This window comes from Podarcis liolepis, assembly GCF_965112155.1.
Source record: "Podarcis liolepis genome assembly, chromosome: 17".
Lineage (NCBI taxonomy): Eukaryota > Metazoa > Chordata > Lepidosauria > Squamata > Lacertidae > Podarcis > Podarcis liolepis.
In genome coordinates this window covers 8,915,498-8,934,826 of record NC_139571.1, presented here as the reverse complement: position 1 = coordinate 8,934,826, position 19,329 = coordinate 8,915,498, and the positions used below count along the sequence as shown (strand labels likewise).

The window sequence follows — 19,329 nt, the reverse complement described above, 5'->3', positions numbered from 1 at the left end:
CCTTCTCTTTTCTTCCAAGCCAATGGGAAGAGAGCTGTCTCCGCTTGGCAAAGCCAATCAGGGGAAGAGGGGAAAAAAGTCCCCTCCTTCAGTCGCCGGCTGGCTAATAGGGAGACGTCGCATTGTTGTGTTCCCGCCTCCCCCCCCCCTCCGCCAGTTGAATAAGAACTAGAGAGCGTCGGCGTAGCAGAGCGGGGGTGGGTGGGTGGGATACAAGGGACAGCTTCGGCATCGTATCACAGCCGAGCATCTTTCGGAAGGCGGGCTTTCTGACCCTTCATGCCCGCTTCAGCCAATGTAAGCGGCGGAAGGAGAAGGTTTCGCGCTCCTTTGTCAGAGGGAGGGGAGAGGCAAGGCAAAGCGACGGGCGCGCGCTTCTCCGGGGCAAAGTCGCGCGCGGGGCTCTCTCTTCCCTTCCCCCAACACGCGCACAGAAGCCGGCGTCGGCTGATGGTGCGCGTGCGCAATAGTGCCGCCACTGCGGCTGAGATTGTTTGAGGCGGGGGGGGGGGGAGTATGTTTTCCCACGTTCTCCTTTAGTTCCTTTACACATGTCACATTATTTTCAAGCACACGTAAACCCTGTGAGAAGCAACAGGGCAAGCTTCACACACACACACAAAAACACACACGAGAAGGGGTGGGGGAGGCGCTTTTAAATATTTAGTTTTTTTGTTTAGCAGCATTTGTTCCCCGCTTTTTTGCCTACAAAAAAGAGGCCCCTTAAGAGCAGCCCACAAAAAGCAGTTTCATTCCATCATTCCATTAAAATTGATGTGCCGCTTGATTGCAGTTTTTTTAATTAAAAAAACACCAAATTAAAATCTACACTTCAAAATGTGACAAAATAGTTAAAATACTAAAAAAAAAACCCCACAACATTTATTAAGCACATGTTTAGGCTTGCCCAAACAAGAACGGTTTTATTATTAATTAATTAATTAATTTTTATTGCTGCCACATACACAACACCATTACTGGCCCCAACAACATCAAACATATCATCTCAGGGCTATTTAATTGCTCATCTTCTAACATTGTGTATGCCATCAAATGCCAAAGGTGCCCTTCAGCTCTCTATATTGGACAAACAGGACAAACCCTACACCAGGGGTCTGCAACCTTTAAGACAAAAAGAGCCACTTGGACCCGTTTTCGAAGGAAAAAAAAACTGGGAGCTGCAAAACCATTGCGACATTTAAAACAAATATCTCTCCGGAGCCGCAATCTGACAGCGGGTGGGAAGGTGACGTCGGGACGGTGTGTGACTAACGCACGCACCGCCCCCATGCGACGCCACAGCCAGTACAGCGCCCGCCAAAGTGGGGAGTGTTGGGGCACACAGTGCGCCTCCTCCCCTCGCTAGTATCCGCCCCGGAGCCGCGGCAAAGGTGTAAAAGAGCCACATGCGGCTCCGGAGCCGCGGGTTGCAGACCCCTGCCCTACACCAAAGGATAAATGGACATAAATTTGACATCAGGAATCACAAGACAGAGAAACCAGTAAGAGAACACTTCAGTCTCCCAGGACATTCTATACAAGATCTCAAAGTAGCTGTCTTATTACAAAAGAATTTCAGAAATAGACTGGAAAGAGAAGTTGCTGAATCAGAAGGTTCAAATCCCTGTGACAGGGTGAGCTCCCGTTGCTCTGTCCCAGCTCCTGCCAACCTAGCAGTTTGAAAGCATGAAGTGCAAGTAGATAAATAGGTAAGGTAAATAGGCGGGAAGGTAAACGGTGTTTCCATGAGCTGCTCTGGTTCGCCAGAAGCGGCTTAGTCATGTTGGCTACATCACCTGGAAGCTGTACACCGGCTCCCTCAGCCAAGAAAGCGAGATGAGTCCGGTAGACAAACCATTGCCTTATAAAATTTGGGTAATAAATATTGGCATCAAAGGTGGTATACCCAGAGCTACTCGATTACTTCCGTTATGCCTTATTTTCAAATTATTTGGAAGAAATTGATAATCTATTACAGCAAATTGTTGGAAGAATGCAGAAAAGTACAGTACAGTGGTACCTCAGGTTACCTACGCTTCAGGTTACATACGCTTCAGGTTACAGACTCCGTTAACCCAGAAATAGTGCTTCAGGTTAAGAACTTTGCTTCAGGATGAGAACAGAAATCGTGCTCCGGCGGCGTAGCAGGAGCGGGAGGCCCCATTTGCTAAAGTGGTGCTTCAGGTTAAGAACAGTTTCAGGTTAAGAACAGACCTCCGGAACTAATTAAGTACTTAACCTGAGGTACCACTGTATAGCAGACCTTAGGAAGGTAGTTTGGCAATGCCACATTTGTTTCCAATGACTAGCAACAATTTCTATAAGGAAATCCTTTAAGGAGTGTATTGGTTACATTAAAAACTAACATGAAAAGTGATCAGTTTTCACTTTCACAGAACTTTGCTTAGAACTGCCACTTCGTGAATCTTGTAGCTTTGCACTGAACAGAAGATTAAGCTCCACCAGTGAGCAGATCCATCCCAGGAAGAAGATTCACTTGAATATTTCTGCAGATCCATTTCTTTTAAGGGTACAAAAGCAGACCAGGCAGGTTTTATCTGGTCAGTTGCCAATCTCCCTCCCCCCCCCCCAATTGAAATTTCCGCTGAGCCTCCTAAGAGGCTGATATTGAGATATGATCATATAAAGGTTGTGCAAAGCCTCTCTAAACAGCTGCATCTGCTCAGCCAATCACCTTTCCCCTCTGTCTGTCCTCTATGAGGTCATGCTTGCTAAACAATGCTAGTAGGTAAATGAGGCAGGTACTGTAAATGAATGTGCTCATTTTTGTCACAGCTGGAAGGAGAAGTTAGTAGTTTTCTTGATTTGTTCATTTTTTATTGTCCCAATGTTACTATTTTTAAAAATATTTATGTATTGCATTTAGGTTTAGAGTTTTCCCTATTATTTAGGATTTTAAAAGTTTAGGTTAGATAGGATGTTGCAGGTAGTTTATTCTGTTACTATGTGGGCAAAGTTCTTTATCAGGTAAGAGAACAGCTCAAATGACATATGTATCATTTTTTTTCTTTGTAATGTTGGTATGTAAATGCTAGTTTGAGGGGAAAACCACCAAAAATGTTGGGCATTTTGACAAGTTTGTAAAGAACAATCAGCTGGATTGACTATGGCTAGTACTGCCACTAGCCTACCAGGCAAGAAAAATGGAATAAAGTTTGATCTTTAGGAAGCAAACACAAAGTCGTTTAAGATTTGTTTCAAATATCACCCTGTGAATTTTGAAGCTTAGTATTCTTTCCTTTGACAGGACACGGGTGACGCTGTGGGTTAAACCACAGAGCCTAGGACTTGCTGATCAGAAGGTCGGCAGTTTGAATCCCTGCGACAGGGTGAGCTCCCGTTGCTCGGTCCCTGCTCCTGCCAACCTAGCAGTTTGAAAGCACGTCAAAGTGCAAGTAGATAAATAGGTACCGCTCCAGCGGGAAGGTAAACGGCGTTTCCGTGCGCTGCTCTGGTTTGCCAGAAGCGGCTTAGTCATGCTGGCCACATGACCCGGAAGCTGTACACTGGCTGCCTCAGCCAAGAAAGCAAGATGAGTGCCGCAACCCCAGAGTCGGCCACGACTGGACCTAATGGTCAGGGGCCCCTTTACCTTTACTCTTCCCTTTAAGAAGCAGCATCATCTACTCAGCCAATCATGTTTCTTCTCCCTTTTCTCTATGAGGTCATGCTTACACAACAATGCTGGTTGGTAAATGAGGTCATCACAGTAACTGAATCTGCTCCTTTCTAGCTGACAGTTGGAGCTGGCAGAAGGTATTACATGGTTTCCTTGTGTTTTTTATTTCCTTGTTCCTAAATATTTAAAATATATATATTTAGATTTAGTTTTTAGAGTTAGAACGAAGTTGCCTTTAGTTATTTGTTGTGTGGACATAAATTAAATGGCTTATCAGTTTAATTTAGATAGGATGCTGAGGCTGAATAGTCTTCCAAAATCTGCTTCCAAATATTCAAAAATCTTAATACTTGATACTTTAGAGAGGGCAATTTAGGTAGCACCATTCCTTTACCATAGGAGCAAAACCCTTTACAGTGGGACCTCGGGTTACAGACGCTTCAGTTTACAGATGCTTCAGGTTACAGACTCTGCTAACTCTGAAATAGTACTTTGGGTTAAGAACTTTGCTTCAGGATGAGAACAGAAATTGTGCGCTGGCAGCGGGAGGCCCCATTAGCTAAAGTGGTACCTCAGGTTAAGAACAGTTTCAGGTTAAGAACGGACCTACAGAACGAATTAAGTTCTTAACCCGAGGTACCACTGTATTAGGTAAGGGCTCATTGACACTTCGCTTGCCCTGTGTATACAAAGCACAGGTCTGAGAGGTTTTCTGCTTGTCCCGTGTTTTCTAGGCAGGGGTCTGAGCAGTTTTCCCCAAATGATGTTTGCTCCAATTCAGCGCAAACAGAAGTGTGAACGAGCCCTAAGAGATCAGATCTAATGATAACTAATGTATTTTTTTGTTTTGTCTTAATGGTATATAAATGCTAGTCTAGGGAAAAACAAGGACAGGCCAATATATTGATATATCACCCAAAACCAGTTTGAAGTCTGTATTATGATATAATTTCATAACTTTTGACCTGGCAATATATCACGAATCATGATGTGTATTAGGGCTGAGGAATGTCTGGCTTTCAACATTGTGATATATCACCAGCTAAACATCACCAGTATACAGTGGAACCTTGATTCTCGAACTTAATCTGTTTCGGTCGTCCATTCGACTCCCCAAACCATTCGAAAACCACGGCGCGGCTTCTGATTGGCTGTAGGAGCTTCCTTCACTCAAGTGGAAACCACGTCGGACGTTTGGCTTTCGAAAAACGTTCGCAAACCAGAATACTTACTTCCGGGTTTGCGGCATTCGGGAGCCGATTTGTTCAAGAACTAAGCCGTTCGAGAACCAAGGTGACACAGTATCATGTTGTCTGAAATAAAGATGTAACTATGTAAACAGGGTAATGTCCTGGAAACTGCTACTACTTAGGGGTCTAAAACTGATACGTTTTTACTTACCTTTAACATATTGTTACAACTGCCATTTTATAGTACAGGGACAGAAGGAATCATGAGGCGCGATGACTTGGCTTCACAGTTTTTCTCACATTGCGAATTTTTACATAGCACACACACACACACTGTGATTCACGATATATCACCATGTTGAATATTATGAAACAGTGACCACAATGTGGACGACAAACTGATTTGTAACAATGTATTGATACGTTGCTATCCCTAGTGTGAGTGTGTGTACTTGCTACGCAAAAATCACAATGTGGGGAAAACTGTGAAGCCAGCCAGTGCCTCTACATAGCTCCATCCTTATTTCAGACATCATAATATATCGGTATATCACGATATTTAGCTGGTGATACATTATGATGCATAATAATAATAATTTATTGGTACTCTGCCCATCTGACTGGGTTGCCCCAGCCACTCTGGGCAGCTTCCAGCCAGATATCACCCAGCTCTAGGGAAAACCACCCCCAAAAAATTTGGGCAGCCTATTAAGTTTTTAAAGAACCATCAGCTGGTTGACTATGGCTAGTTAGAACAGGCAGGAAAAAATAGAAGGGAATTTGTCTTTCGGAAACAATTTGTTTTTAACAGTTACAGTGGTACCTCAGTTTTTGAACATAATCCGTACTGGAAGACCATTCAAGTTCTGAAACATTTGAAAACCGAAAACTCAATAGCCGACAGCTAGGCCTCAGGATCTTGCACTTAGCAGAAGCCGCATGGCATGTTGGACTTCTGAGGCATGTTCGAAAACTGAAGCATTTACTTCCAGGTTTATGCCATTTCTAAACCGAAATGTTAATCAATGGAGATGTTCCGAAACCAAGGTACCACTGTATTTCCAAATTTATCCTGTCGGTGTTGAATATTATAGTCAAAAATCTCAACCTAAGTTCTGTGGCTCAAGTGGTATGTGTTGACATGCTTTTGACAACTTTGAATGCACACGCAGACCCTTTGTGTCTTAGCCCAGGCTCAGCAAATTGCCTTCACCCAGGCAACTGGTTTCCCACTAGAAGTAGAAGCCTGGTGGTCCCAAGACTTTAGACTCTCTGGTCTTTCTCTGTGGCTTCACTGATACCTTCTAGAGAAAGACCAGAGAGTCTCGAAGGAGCAGTCTAGAAAGACCAGAAAGTCTCGAAGGAGCAGTCTAGAAAGACCAGAGAGTCTAGAAGGGCCAAGGAGCCGAGCAGTGATCCAGAGCCTCAGGTGGAAGCTGCTACTACCACCAAGGCATCTGCCTGAAAAATTACATGGATTTTTGTGGGCAGTATTAAAACAATGAAGAATAACAATAGTGAAGAAGGGTCTAGGGAGACTACATTTGAGTGTTGGCAGTTTCCAAACACATTTGTTCCAGATCAAGGATACCATGCAGAAAACGTGGAAATTGCATGCTGGGTTATGCAGCTATTACGCACACTCAAAGGGAACTTGGCTTACAATATCTTTGTGGCTATGAGCAATTGTGGCGTTAAAAAAAAGCAGCTTTTCATGTTGTAGTTTTATTTTTTCACACATGATTTTGATGATGAGGTTTGCTCTTTGGTAGTTACAACCAGGTTCTCACCCAGTTTATTTGACATTAAGAACACACAGTGAAGGTCAGAAACCAATGTGAGGGGAATTAAAGAGAGTTCATAAATAATAGTTTTTGCACAGCGGTGGCTACAGGAAAATGATTCTGTGGTTGTCCCAGTATGTGCTGCAAAAGAATCCTTCAATGCACCCAACTGGGTGTGCCATCAGCAATACTCTGAATAATCTTCCTCCACGTAGTTTGCTGGGAACCAGCCAACCTGTAGAGAAAGCACATCAATATAAGGAATGATTGGAGAGCCCTATCAGGCAATGAGAATGCTCCCAGGGCGAGAGCCACAGACTTCAAGATGCCAACAATATTTTTTTCTGATGTTGGTGCAAGTCCAGTCTAGCAAACTCTCAGCTACTGGTAGATGCTAGGGATTAACCATTCAAATGAGGTTCTAGCCTCAGCAGCTTTGAGTTGACATACACAGTGTAACCTCATTGAAGGCATTTCATTTTTAGCAGCTACCCCAACACCAACTGTGACATCATTTCATGGACTGACAGCAATGTAGGCTAGTGTTCTGCCATCTTTCTCCGTTCAACATGTTCTGGGGAACTATGTAATTATTGTTTCCTGGTGATGTGGCAAGGTGCATTTATGTGGGAGATGGGGGAAGAGAACTGCAGATAGATAAGAGGTCTCTTCCTCCTATCATACCTCGGGCTCTCAAAGCTCTCCCAGTAGACATCAGCAACCCAGTTAATATACATTCAATCAGTGCTGGAATCAACTTGGTACTTGAACTGGCAGCTTCCTAGTTTCTGTATTGGTGTTCTGGTGAACCATGCAGGGATGGATACAGAAAAGAGGAATAAGGAGCAGAATTGTTCTGTTGAGTCCACCACAGCTATACTTCCCTAAATAATTTATTGAATTATCCGGACCCAGCTTGGCCATGACCATATCTACATCAGACCTGCACCTTTGCTTCTGGCTTTGAGCAGGTCTATGGTTCCCAGTCTGTGCTCCCTACTTCCCAGTTCCTACTGATGACTTCGTGGATGATCCCAGTGACGCAGCTAGCCGCATGGGTGCCTGGGGTGCTGCACGCACCGGGGGGAGCAGAATGAACTGCCTGTGGGGCAAAAGGGCTCAACCCCCAGGCAGTGGCGTAGCGTGGGGGGTGCAGGGGGGGCCAGCTGCACCGGGCGCAACATCTGGGGGTTAGGGTTAGGGGGCACAAATCCACGGGTTAGGGGGCGCAAATTACTTGCCTTGCCCCGGGTGCTGACAACCCACGCTACGCCACTGCCCCCAGGAGCTTGTGCCCCTGCTCTGGCTTTAGTTGTCCCTTGTAGTTGTTGCTGTGTTTGAACCATCTCCCTGCCTGCAACTTCAGCTGCTCCTGGCCCTGGATGTTGTTCTGTCTAGTGCTTGTTGGATGGATTACCTTGTTCCAGACCCAGACTCTGCCTCCATTTTGACCCTTCTGTAACCCTTGCTCCGGAGATGAACCCAGTTCTGGTCCCAATTCAGCTGGGGCACACACATCAGCTCCCAGCTGACAAATAGCCCGTGTAGCTAGCTGCACATTGCTTTGCTTAAAAATGGCCAAAGTGTGTTTGTGTTTGTGTGTGTGGCTGAAGGCAGCCACCTCTACACCACAGCTGTCAACTTTTCCCTTTTCTTGCGAGGAATCCTATTTGGAATAAGGGAATTTCCCTTAAAAAAGGGAAAACGTTGACAGCTATGATCTATACAGTTGCATTAGTGCTATTGGAATAGTGCAAAAAGTCCTGACAGGTCCCCAATATTTCTTTTGGCTCCAAAATTCATTCACTTCAGAGGTGAGGGGTGTCTATCGGTCTCAGTTTGTTCCTAAGGTACCACATTCTCCAAGGCAAGCAGCTCAGAGTGGTATGGCTATAAAGGTGCTCACCCGGCCATAGACCTCTCCCTTCCACCATCCTGGCTGCCCTTTCTTGTTGAGAATCTTTATGATGTCTCCCTCTGTGAGGGACAGTTCCGTCCGGTCTCTTGCACAGAAATTGTAGCGAGCCTTAGCTGAACCAAAGTACTTGCAGCTTTTGCCTGTCAAGGAATAATAAAGAGTTAGGCATGGAAACAATAAGGGGGTGCTTATCACATCCCTGAAACTGCACACCACTTGGAAGGCAGTGAGCATGATGTAGAAGTTAAAAGTGATTGTGGTCAACAAATGCACACAGTAGAGCTTTCCAAACTTTCCATGTGGGTGACATACTTTTTAGACAAGCATCATTTCGCGACACAGCAATTCAGTTTTACTAGCAAACAGGAGGTTAAATTAACCCCTTTTCAGCCCCGGGAAGAGCACGGGGAGCATTTGCAAGAGACACACGTTGCAGCCGACACACTAACGTGTCACGACACACAGTTTGGAAAGCTCTGGCCTAAAGGATATGAACAGGCATGACACTATCAATTCCAGGCCTTAATAGTCTGCATGCTCCAACCATTTCTCTCTGCAGAATTCGGAGAGATCTGGAAGATTTCCCTTTAGTGCTCTGGCCAGGTAAGAGTGACAGATGTAGATTCCTTAGGTGCATGTTAGCCAAAGAGGATTGAGAAGGTATGGGAGGCTTGATCTACACTGCACTACTACTGTATGCAAAACAATACAAGTTATATGATCCAGTCTTTGTATTTTGCATAGGCCACAGGCAGCTGACCTCAATGTTATGTCTGCTCTTCAGCCTCCAACTCCATTAGGTGCAATAGACGGACAGGTGGATTTAAACACAGAGAAAGCCAGGCAACCACTGAAGAAAGGTAGGAAATTGCCTAGTCTATTAAAGAATAGTAATTGATTGTTCATCACACGCTAGTTGACACAGGTCGGACCACGGAGTTTGGACCTTGTGCTGGAAACGTGTTAAGAGAATAGCTCCTCTGAACCAGATTGTTGAAATTCTGATGTCACTTCTGCATCTGGCAAATGGAGACAAGACACATTTGTGTACAGTGGTACCTTGGCTCTCAAACGCCTTGGTACTCAAACACCTTGGTTCCCAAACGGCGAAAACCCGGAAGTGTTATGGTTTTCGAATGTTTTTCGGAAGCCGAACGTCCGAGGCGGCTGTCGGCTATTGTTTCCAGGGCGCCTGCACCAATCAGAAGCTGTGCCTTGGTTTTCGAACATTTCAGAAGTCAGACAGACTTCCGGAATAGGTGAAGTTTGGTGCTTTTGTTTTTGCTATTTATTTTGCATTTCTGTTTTTGAGGCTTTTTCAGTTACCATAATTTGCTTTTGTGACTGTGTGGAACCCAGTTCAGCTACTTATTGATTGATTGTGCGACTGTGGAAATGGATAAAAGCCCCCCATCCAAACAATGACTATCAACAGTGCAGGTCAGAAATAAGAATACTGTCTTATTTATTTTATAGTACAGTAAATTGATTATTGCTTTTATTTTAGGGATTAATGGTCTCGTTAGATAGTAAAAATCATGTTAAATTGCTGTTTTAGGGGTTGTTTTTTAAAGTCTGGAACGGATTAATCCATTTTGCATTACTTTCTATGGGAAAGCGCAACTTGGTTTTGGAACACTTTGGTTTTGGAACGGATTTCCAGAATGGATTAAGTTTGAGAACCAAGGTACCACTGTAGTTTGGGCTGTCAAAAACAGTGGCCTGGGTCCTGCTCTGTTGAGGAGGAAATGGAGGCACGGATGTGGGAAGACCATCCATTGAAAGCCATATAAAATGCGACAACCCCCCCCCCCCATTAAAACAAGCTGTGTTTTAATACTGCAACACACTCTGAGATCTTTGGGTGGAAGGGCAGGTTAATAACAATAATAGAGTGCCACTGCAACCAGAAATCCAGATTAAATGTAAAATGGTGGGGGTGTTGTGTACATGGTGCAAAAAACTTGCACTCATGGACAGTTCTGATTGCATTCTCTGTCTGGAAGACCTTCTACCTATGTGTCTCTTGCCACAGAATAACCCCAGAGAAGCACAGCAAGCCTCCATTGCTTTCCTATATCTTGCTTTTTATTGCCCCCTGACTTCCCCTGAGTCTTGAAACCGTACAGATCACACACACCAGAGGCCCTGGGCACTGTTCTGTTCCCAGGCTCTTTGAAGGAGAACTGTAGCACAGTATCGAGGGTCTTGAAGCAATCCTTCAGGGAGTTCTCTTGGTAAAACTGTACCAGCTCCTAGAGAGAGAAAGAAGAGTTTCTTCATACAGGCAACATCCTAAAGCTTGCACAATATGCCCACTGGAGAGGAGGGAAGGCAGCATGTGTAGCTGGTAAGGCATATCTAACCCATTCACTTGCGAAAGAAAGACATGACATGCAAGGCACATATCAGAACAATATTAGGAAAAAAAGGAATACAACTGAAATACATCTCAGCTGTTTCTTTGAACCCCAAGCTCCAATTCCCCTTTTCAGAATTGGTTCTTTGGCTTCTGTGTAACATGCGAGACATGCCACAAGCTGATTCCCAGGGCTCAACTATAGATTACATAGAAGATGTATGAACAGCCTCTCAGCAGTCTGCCATTTTGAGTGCAGGGACAGCAGAGGTGGGGATATTTAATATGTTCCTTTCATTTGTCCACTCACTAGATGATACATTCTAGTCACCCCATATTTTCTCACCCTGTCTTGCCCTTTCTAGAAAACTTCTCTCAGAAAAGCTGTTACTAAGCAGACTAATGGCTTATTTATACTAACCTTTTGCCCCACTCTTTCTAGGCATAGGAAAGCTCCATACATGAGTCTATTCCCTCGCCCCCGAGCCATCCCATGAAAACCTGCCCTTTCGCACTCAGTTTGAGCAAATGTCAATTTGGGTTTCCCATGGATTGCCATTTGCTCCAATTGAGCTTTAAAGAGTCGGTTTTCATGGGGAGAGCTCCAGAACAAAAAAAAAAGGGTGCTCAGACACTTACAACAACAACAACAACAACAACAACAACAACAACATTTTTTTTTATCCTGTCCATCTGACTGCATTGCCCCAGCCACTTTGGGCAGCTTCCAACAGAATATACAAAAACTCAGAAGGCCCTCTACCTAGTACCCATAATGAGGGAACCGCCAGAAGGCCCTCGGAGCTAAACCTCAGTGTCTGGGCTGAACAAGGGGATGGAGATGCCCCTTCAGGTATATAGGGCCGAAGCTGTTAGAGCTTTAAAGAGCTAACTGTGCATGGAAACGGTAGAGGAAATTTTGGTAAGTGTGGATGAGCCCTAAGGGTCCAAGACGTTTCTCGCTTGTCTCATGCTTTCTAGCCATGGGTCTGAGGGATTTTGCCTTTGTCCCACCGCTTTCCCCAGGAAACCCACTCTTTGGCACTGAATTGGAACAAAAAGCAATCTGCAGGAAACCCAATTGCCACTTGTTCCAATTCAGCGCTAAACCATGAGTTTTCCTTGGGAAAGGGGCGGGGCGATGTGCCCTAAAGGGAAGGGTTAAGCAGCTCCTCTGCATTGTGCTCTTTTGCTTCTGATCACAGCTTGGGTGATTGCTTTTCACATAAACAAAACAGCCCCAACTGTAGAGAGACATGCACCTTCTTAATTACCATCCTATGCACTGCCTGGTTTCATCATCACTATTCTGATGGTGCTTGCCAAAGATCTCACTTCTGCCTATCCGGGAACTGAAATAAAGGTATGTTTGCCTTCACTCTCCCTCCAACTTCCTCTCATTTTGTTCCCCTGACCCCCATTCCTCTCCTCAGTTCTAACAGTTACCGTGAAGACAGAAATGAAAACCAATTCTTACGATAAGTCCTTTGAAGGCTTTCTTCTCTGTGATGCGATACAAACCCTCTTTGGTCTGTATTTTGATGTGCTTGACTTCAGCGTTGAACCTGAGGGACACAAATCCACACGACAGTTGGGTTAATGGTTTCCCATTTCTGCACAGCATTGTTGACAATTGGCAACAACGGGTCACGTAACCTCATTTAGAAGAGCTCTAAGCTAAGAGATAGAACTAAGGTGTCTGCCTCATTCAAAGTCAAAATTAATGCTGGCATTTGGAATAATCAGCAAATGTCCAATTCTGATGTTCAACTCTGAACTCTGCTGAATAGTGTTTCCGGATAACAACCACTGTTTCGTTGAATTCTTCATCAGCCAATTAGTTCAACACTTGTAAGTAGAAAAGATATGTAATTTCTTCATTAACCAATATTTTTTCGAATAGATGTAATGAAAAATACTCTGGAACAGTGCTCATGCGATTATGTAGTCACTTCACAGCTTGCTCTCCACTGGGTAAAAGTGTGGCATCATGATTCATTTAAGGACTTTCAGAGACTTTCAGAGACTTCAGTTTGTTAGTTTTGATGTTTTGAATTATTCCATAAAGTTTTTCACATTGTTATTGTTTCTGGCCATCGTGCTGCTTTTGATATTACTGACTCATATTTTGCAACACAGGGGTTTGTTTGTTTAGGCATTTGAAATAAGGCAGTGCTTCAACTGTGAAGAAGAAACCAAGGAACTGGTACGTATATATTTACAGTGGTGCCCCGCAAGACGAATGCCTCGCAAGACGGAAAACTTGCTAGACGAAAGAGTTTTCCGTTTTGGAGGTGCTTCGCAAAACAAATTTCCTATGGGCTTGCTTCGCAAGACGACAATGTCTTGCGAGTTCCTGCTGGTTCCCCCCCTTTTCTAAGCCGCTAAGCCGCTTATCAGCTGATCCGATCAGCAGATAAGCCGCTAAAAGCCGCTAAAAGCGCTAATCCGTCAATGGGCTTGCTTCGCAAGACGAAAAAACCGCTAGACGAAGAGAATCACAGAACGGATTCTTTTCGTCTTGCGAGACACCACTGTACAACTGTTGGTGTGCAGTAGAATCCTTCTTAATGAGAGGCTGGGACAAAAATTGACACAATAATTTGGGATAAATCAGCCTTGTATAACCAACATGCTTAAATCTAATTAATGCTTGAAGGGGTTAGGATCCTAGAATAAGCTGTCCTGCCAGGCTTAGCTAGGTCACAGGCCTTACCTGAGAGGAAGGGCTACCAAACTCTTCGTTCTTTTTCCTTCCACCATATAAGAATGTCTAAGCTAGAGCATCCAACTTAGACTGTGTGGCTTTAGAAAGCCATTTTTGTCTCTCTATACAAATAATTTAGAAACTCTTACCGATTTTGAAACTAAGTTGTACCGCCTGTATTTTCTCGCTGCTGTGTGGAAGAGCACATGAATCTGACCTCTGAAGAGTTTGTAAGTAAACTCTCTTTACCTTACTGAACTGGTGATCTCTTTCTGTGCTAAGGGAAGTGGGAAACTTTGGAAGCAACTTAGAAGGGGGTATTTTAAAGGTCTTAACACCCTATATATCCATGCTGTATTTAAATCTCTGCTGGGGCTCTCTCACCAAAGAGTACTTGGCTCAGCCCTGTATACCTGAAGGAGCATCTCCACCGCTGTCATTGAGCTCAGACACTGAGGCCCAGCTCCAAGGGCCTTCTGGCAGTTCCCTCACTGTGAGAAATGAAGTTACAGAGAACCAGGCAGAGGGCCTTCTTGGTAGTGGCACCCGCCCTGTGGAACGCCCTCCCATCAGATGTCAAGCAGATAAGGTACTATACAACTTTTACAAGACATCTGAAAGCAGCCATGTATAGATAAGTTTTTAAATGTTTAATATTTATTATGTTTTTATATATGCTGGAAGCTGCCCAGAGTGGCTGGGACAACCCAGTCAGGTGGGAGGAGTACAAATAAAAAAATGATGATGATGATGATGATGAAGTTTTAAGCATCAACTTCCAAAGAAACCTGAATCAATGGATTCTAGTGTGGAGGTGCATTATTTTAAAAAAGGTATGATTTTTTAAACTTTGCCAGCTTCAAGGTTTTCTTTCTTTCTTTCCTTTTATTATACAGTGGTACCTCGGTTTTTGAACATAATCCGTTCTGGAAGACAGTTTGAATTCTGAAACATTCGAAAACCGAAAACTCAAAACGGAAGCCTCAATACGGAAGCCATGTTTCCGGTTCGACTTCCGAGGTGTGTTCAAAAACCAAAGCATTTACTTCTGGGTTTACAGCATTCGAGTTCCAAAATGTTTGTCAACGGAGACATTTGAAAACCGAGGTACCACTGTACTGCACATACAAATCTCTGATTTTCTACCCTGATTTTCTAGTGTGGGGAGCAATAACATTACTTGATGCTGATGGCAAATTCAGTTGCATCCTTGATTCTCTGCCGCACCAGGAAAGTCCCATCTGAACGACTGGCAAGGGTCTGTTCTGCTTCTGCCCGCTCCATGGGCCCTGCATACCTGTACAATGAGGGGTGTTTGTTAATTGCAGTACAGCATTTGGTCACTGGATGTCTCTGTATCCCATAATTTACCGCCACAACAAAAGACAGAAGGTGGGAGATCGAAGTAGAATGAGAAATCCTATGTGCCTTATTTTTATTCAACTATCAGTGTTCTCATAGAGTCTTTAGATGAGTGTCTGTTCTAGTGCAACAATGAAATGGAGAGCAAGGGAGAATACTGTCTTCTCCCTGTTAATCAACGGTGTCTCTGAAAATTTTTACACATCACTTGGGAAGACAGGCGAACTAATGCCAGTGTACTGGAAGAAGTAAAGATCACCAGTGACAAAGTAATGATTCTTCAATACCAACATCGTTGGACTGGTCATTGTGGTGTTTGCCTCTTAGGATGGGTCAAGGAAAGGGTTAAAATGGGTGTGATGTGATTGGCCAGTGAGAATGCAAGGGGGGAGTAAAAGATAGAGTGGGAGGTTTTGAAAAGTCAGTTGAGGTCTGTCAGTTGGGAGTTGAGACTTGGGTGTTGGAGAAGGAAGAGGGTGGAATAGGCAGTGGGTTGGTCGAGTTGTATTGTGAGAGAGGGAGAGGAATTGTTAGGGAGTTAGATAGATAGTTGGGAATAATTCAGTTTGAGGTTGTTAGGAACTAAGATTTAAGAAACTGACAAGAGAAAAATAAACCAAAACCACACGCTTATTCCTGCATTTAAAAATAAACTTGATTATTTGTTTATGTTAACAACTGTCTGGACTCCGTGTGTCCCCGTGAGAAACGGGGTGGTGGCAGCGAAGAAAGCAACCGCAGTGGTGGCACAGGGTCAATAGACTGTGAAACATCCGGGGGCTCTGTGTGATCGCCACAGTCATGTTGTTCGGATGCCTAATTATCGTCTTCTAAAGCAACTACTCTATTCCAAACTTAAAAGTGGAAAGCGTAATGCTGGTGGTCAACAAAAGAGGTTTAAAGACTCTCTCAAGGCTAATCTTTAAAACTGTAGTATAAATACTGATAAATGGGAAACACTGGCCTGCGAGTGCTCCAGTTGGAGAACAGCCTTTACCAAAGGTGTCATGGGCTTGGGAAACACTGGCCTGCGAGTGCTCCAGTTGGAGAACAGCGTTTACCAAAGGTGTCATGGGCTTTGAAGACACTCAAACTCAGGATGAAAGGGAGAAATGTGCTAAGAGGAAGGCACACTTGGCAAACCCTCACTGCGATTAACTCCCACCCGGAAGCCTAGGTCCCCGCTGTGGAAGGACATGTGGATCCAGAATTGGCCTCCACAGTCACTTATAGACTCACTGCTAAAACCCTGCTATGGAAGACAATATTACTTGGCTATGAGTGATTGCCAAAAAAGAAGAAGAAGAAGACCCTGCTCTCAGCTTGGTGTAACAGCTCTGAACTTCTGATATGGGATAAACACATTTAAAAATCAATAGCATGGGAAAACCTCACAGCAAACCTTGTATGCGCATGTGATGTCTCATTGTACTTGCATACTGTGTAGATTTACAAGTGGGCTACTACCAGCAGAAACCCTAGGCCTATGTAAGATGCAAGGTTCATTAACCTCATGCTAGACATCACAGAATAAGGAGTTTTGGGTAACAAGCTACTGAAATGGTTTAATTCTATGGTGTTACTTACCAATGAAAGACTGACAGATCTGGAGGAGGAATCTGGGAAAGAAAAGGTAATACAGTATTTATTTTCTGTGAATTGGGGTAGGATTTGTATTGTGGCAAGTTTTTGAAAAAACAGCAGAGGGGGAAATCCTTGCCTCATTCATTTTGGTGGGAAAGTTTTGACAAATGAGGCAAAGACATCACCCAGAAGATGATATGCAATACTGTGCAGTTATGCTGCTTAAATCCAAAGGCATATTTTATCAAGTATGTCCCGTGGCGTATTTTTCCCCAGCTGGTTTCCTTCTAATTCAGCAAATGCAGTGTTATAGCATTGGGTTGCAAAGTAAAAACACTTTCTTCTTTGGGTGCTTCCAGATGGGGGCTTAATATTATTAACTGGCTTATTGAAATATCTGTAATGGATAACTGGCAGCAGGTTTTTTGTTTTTTTTTAATGGACATTTAATTGAAAGGGTAAATCTGGATTAAACTGCAAAAAATATGAGCTAGCATTTTGGTGATAATGGCATTGTATGGATTGCAGCATCCATACAATGCCATTATCACCAAAATGCTAGCTCATATTTTTTGCAGTTAAATCCAGTTTAATTGCAGTTTAATCCAGGTGCCTTAGCACAGTATGCTAGGCACCCGTCAGTGGCATGGTGCTAAGGCACCTGGATTAAACTGCAATTAATCTGGATTAAACTGCAAAAAATATGAGCTAGCATTTTGGTGATAATGGCATTGTATGGATGCTGCAAAAAAGTTGAATGCATGAGACCTGCTGATCCCACAATAAACACCTGTCTGGAATCATCCAGCATTCGAGATGGGAAACTAAACAGCACAGGGTTAAGTGCTTTTTTCCTTTTAAAAACTGTTTAGGGGTACTCTCATTTTCCTACTCATATTGAAATACTGCCTCTCAATGAGGCCAAACTTAGATTCACAAAATGTTTAGGGGTATGCATCCCCCTGCATCTGTCCCCCCCCAAAAAAACACACACTGGATCTGTCATCCCAGAAGGAGGACTGGATGGTGCACAGCAGCAGCCATCTCAATTTTCCTGTCGTGGGTGTTGGTAGGTGGGGTGGCCTGGGAGAGGGGGCCTTGCTGCCTTTGCATGTGGTAGTGGGCAAGAGCTCTGCCTTGTCTGTGAGGGTGAGGCACCCGTCAGTGGCATGGTGCTAAGGCACCTCCAAGGTCTGGCACCAGCCCTGCTCCAAAAAGTAATGGAAAAAGCCCAGGGGAACAATCTGATAATGACATTCCCCAGAAGAAAAATGAAAACAAAGAGCAGCAATTTCATAATAACCACCCCAAACCACAATAATTATGCTTTAATATGTGCTGGAAGCTGCCTAGAGTGGCTGGGGCAACCCAGCCACATAGGCAGGGTATAAGTAATAAAATTATTATTATTATTAAGAAGAGCCCTACTGTGGCATATCAAAGGCTCCTCCAGCCCAGCATCCTGTTTTCACAGGAGCCAACTACCGTATTTTTCGCTCTATAGGACGCACTTTCCCCCCTCCAAAAATGAAGGGGAAATGTGTGTGCGTCCTATGGAGCGAATGCAGGCTCCTTGGCTTCAGCGATAGCAATGCGAAGCCTCCGAAGCGCAGAGGGAGTGCTCCCTCCGTGCTCCGGAGACTTCGTGTTGCTTTCGCTGAAGCCTGGAGAGCGAGAGGGGTTGGTGCGCACCGACCCCTCTTGCTCGCCAGGCTTCAGGGATAGCCGCCTGAAGATTTTGGAGCGCAGTGGGAACTCGCACTGTGCTCCGAAGGCTTCGGGTTCCTTTTGCTGAAGCCAGGAGCAAGACTCTCCCTCTCAGCAGAGAGGGAGAGCTGCGCAGCGCCCCTTCAGCTAAGCGGGAGGAGAAATGGAAGGGGCTCCGTTTCTCCTGCCGCTTTGCTGAAGGGGCGCTGAGCAGAGAGGGGGAGATTTTTTCTCTTGTTCTCCCCCTCTAAAACAAGGTGCGTCCTATGGTCCGGTGCGTCCTATAGAGCGAAAAATACGGTAGCTGCCTGGAAGAAGCACTTGAGCACAATAGCATTCTCTCCAATTGTAATCCTCAGCAACTGGTATTTAGAGGAATACTCACATCCCACTTAAAAATCTGCCCAGGAAATAGAAATGAAAAATAAAATAAACATCTTACGGGTCTGAAATGACTGGAGCTGTGAGTGAGAATAGAGCCAGGGCCCAGAGGAACATAGCTGCCCCCGTAGTTGGAGGTGTGATGTTTAGGGATATGCGTCCCCCCAGAAAAAAAAGCACTGGCAATATCTATGACATCCACCAACAGTCATTCAACATCTCAATAGAACACATACTTGAATCTCCCATGTAGCATTCCTATTGTCAAGATGAGATTTGAGGTTGGGTTCTTTTCTATATTGTCCACAGCTCATACCGCCCTGCTTTTGTATTGCCTGAAATCACAGCATATGCCAGACGCAAAGTTGTCTAAAAACGTTAATTGGAGGAAATCTCCAATAGATTTTCTCGGAATTGGGCTAACAAATGTGAAACCCTTTTAAACAAGTATGGACTAATCCTTGATGTTCTGAAGATACACCTGTAGCTACGAAGCAGTGTGTTGAAGAAGAAGAAGAAGAGTTTGGATTTGATATCCCGCCTTTCACTCCCTTTAAGGAGTCTCAAAGCGGCTAACATTCTCCTTTCCCTTCCTCCCCCACAACAAACACTCTGTGAGGTGAGTGGGGCTGAGAGACTTCAAAGAAGTATGACTGGCCCAAGGTCACCCAGCAGCTGCAGGTGGAGGAGCGGAGAC

General features: G+C 44.3%; 1 protein-coding gene and 2 long non-coding RNA genes across 10 annotated transcripts in view; 2 read left to right on the top strand and 1 right to left on the bottom strand.

Moving 5' to 3' along the window:
- Positions 1 to 3,622: 3,622 nt before the first annotated feature.
- Positions 3,623 to 19,139, top strand: LOC310697030. The gene is made up of 4 exons (XR_014520884.1): positions 3,623 to 3,777; positions 9,092 to 9,192; positions 9,277 to 9,392; positions 18,942 to 19,139. It is a non-coding gene; the product is annotated as an uncharacterized lncRNA (long non-coding RNA).
- VAV1 (vav guanine nucleotide exchange factor 1) overlaps positions 6,540 to 19,329 on the bottom strand; it is an 89,918-nt gene continuing 77,128 nt past the window's right edge. For 5 of the 8 annotated variants that reach the window (XM_083482963.1, XM_083482958.1, XM_083482957.1 and 2 more), the window contains 7 exons: positions 18,869 to 18,967; positions 16,548 to 16,579; positions 14,779 to 14,895; positions 12,369 to 12,456; positions 10,673 to 10,787; positions 8,521 to 8,672; positions 6,540 to 6,849 (listed from right to left, as the gene is read on the bottom strand). In XM_083482963.1, the coding sequence (XP_083339089.1) occupies positions 6,796 to 6,849; positions 8,521 to 8,672; positions 10,673 to 10,787; positions 12,369 to 12,456; positions 14,779 to 14,895; positions 16,548 to 16,579; positions 18,869 to 18,967 (657 nt within the window). In that variant the 3' untranslated portion in view covers positions 6,540 to 6,795. Of the gene's footprint in view, positions 6,850 to 8,520; positions 8,673 to 10,672; positions 10,788 to 12,153; positions 12,244 to 12,368; positions 12,457 to 14,778; positions 14,896 to 16,547; positions 16,580 to 18,868; positions 18,968 to 19,329 lie in introns of those variants that run through there. The other 3 variants (XM_083482959.1, XM_083482960.1, XR_014520779.1) reach the window with 2 other exon arrangements.
- LOC310697031 lies at positions 12,463 to 14,560 on the top strand. The gene is made up of 2 exons (XR_014520885.1): positions 12,463 to 13,101; positions 13,420 to 14,560. It is a non-coding gene; the product is annotated as an uncharacterized lncRNA (long non-coding RNA).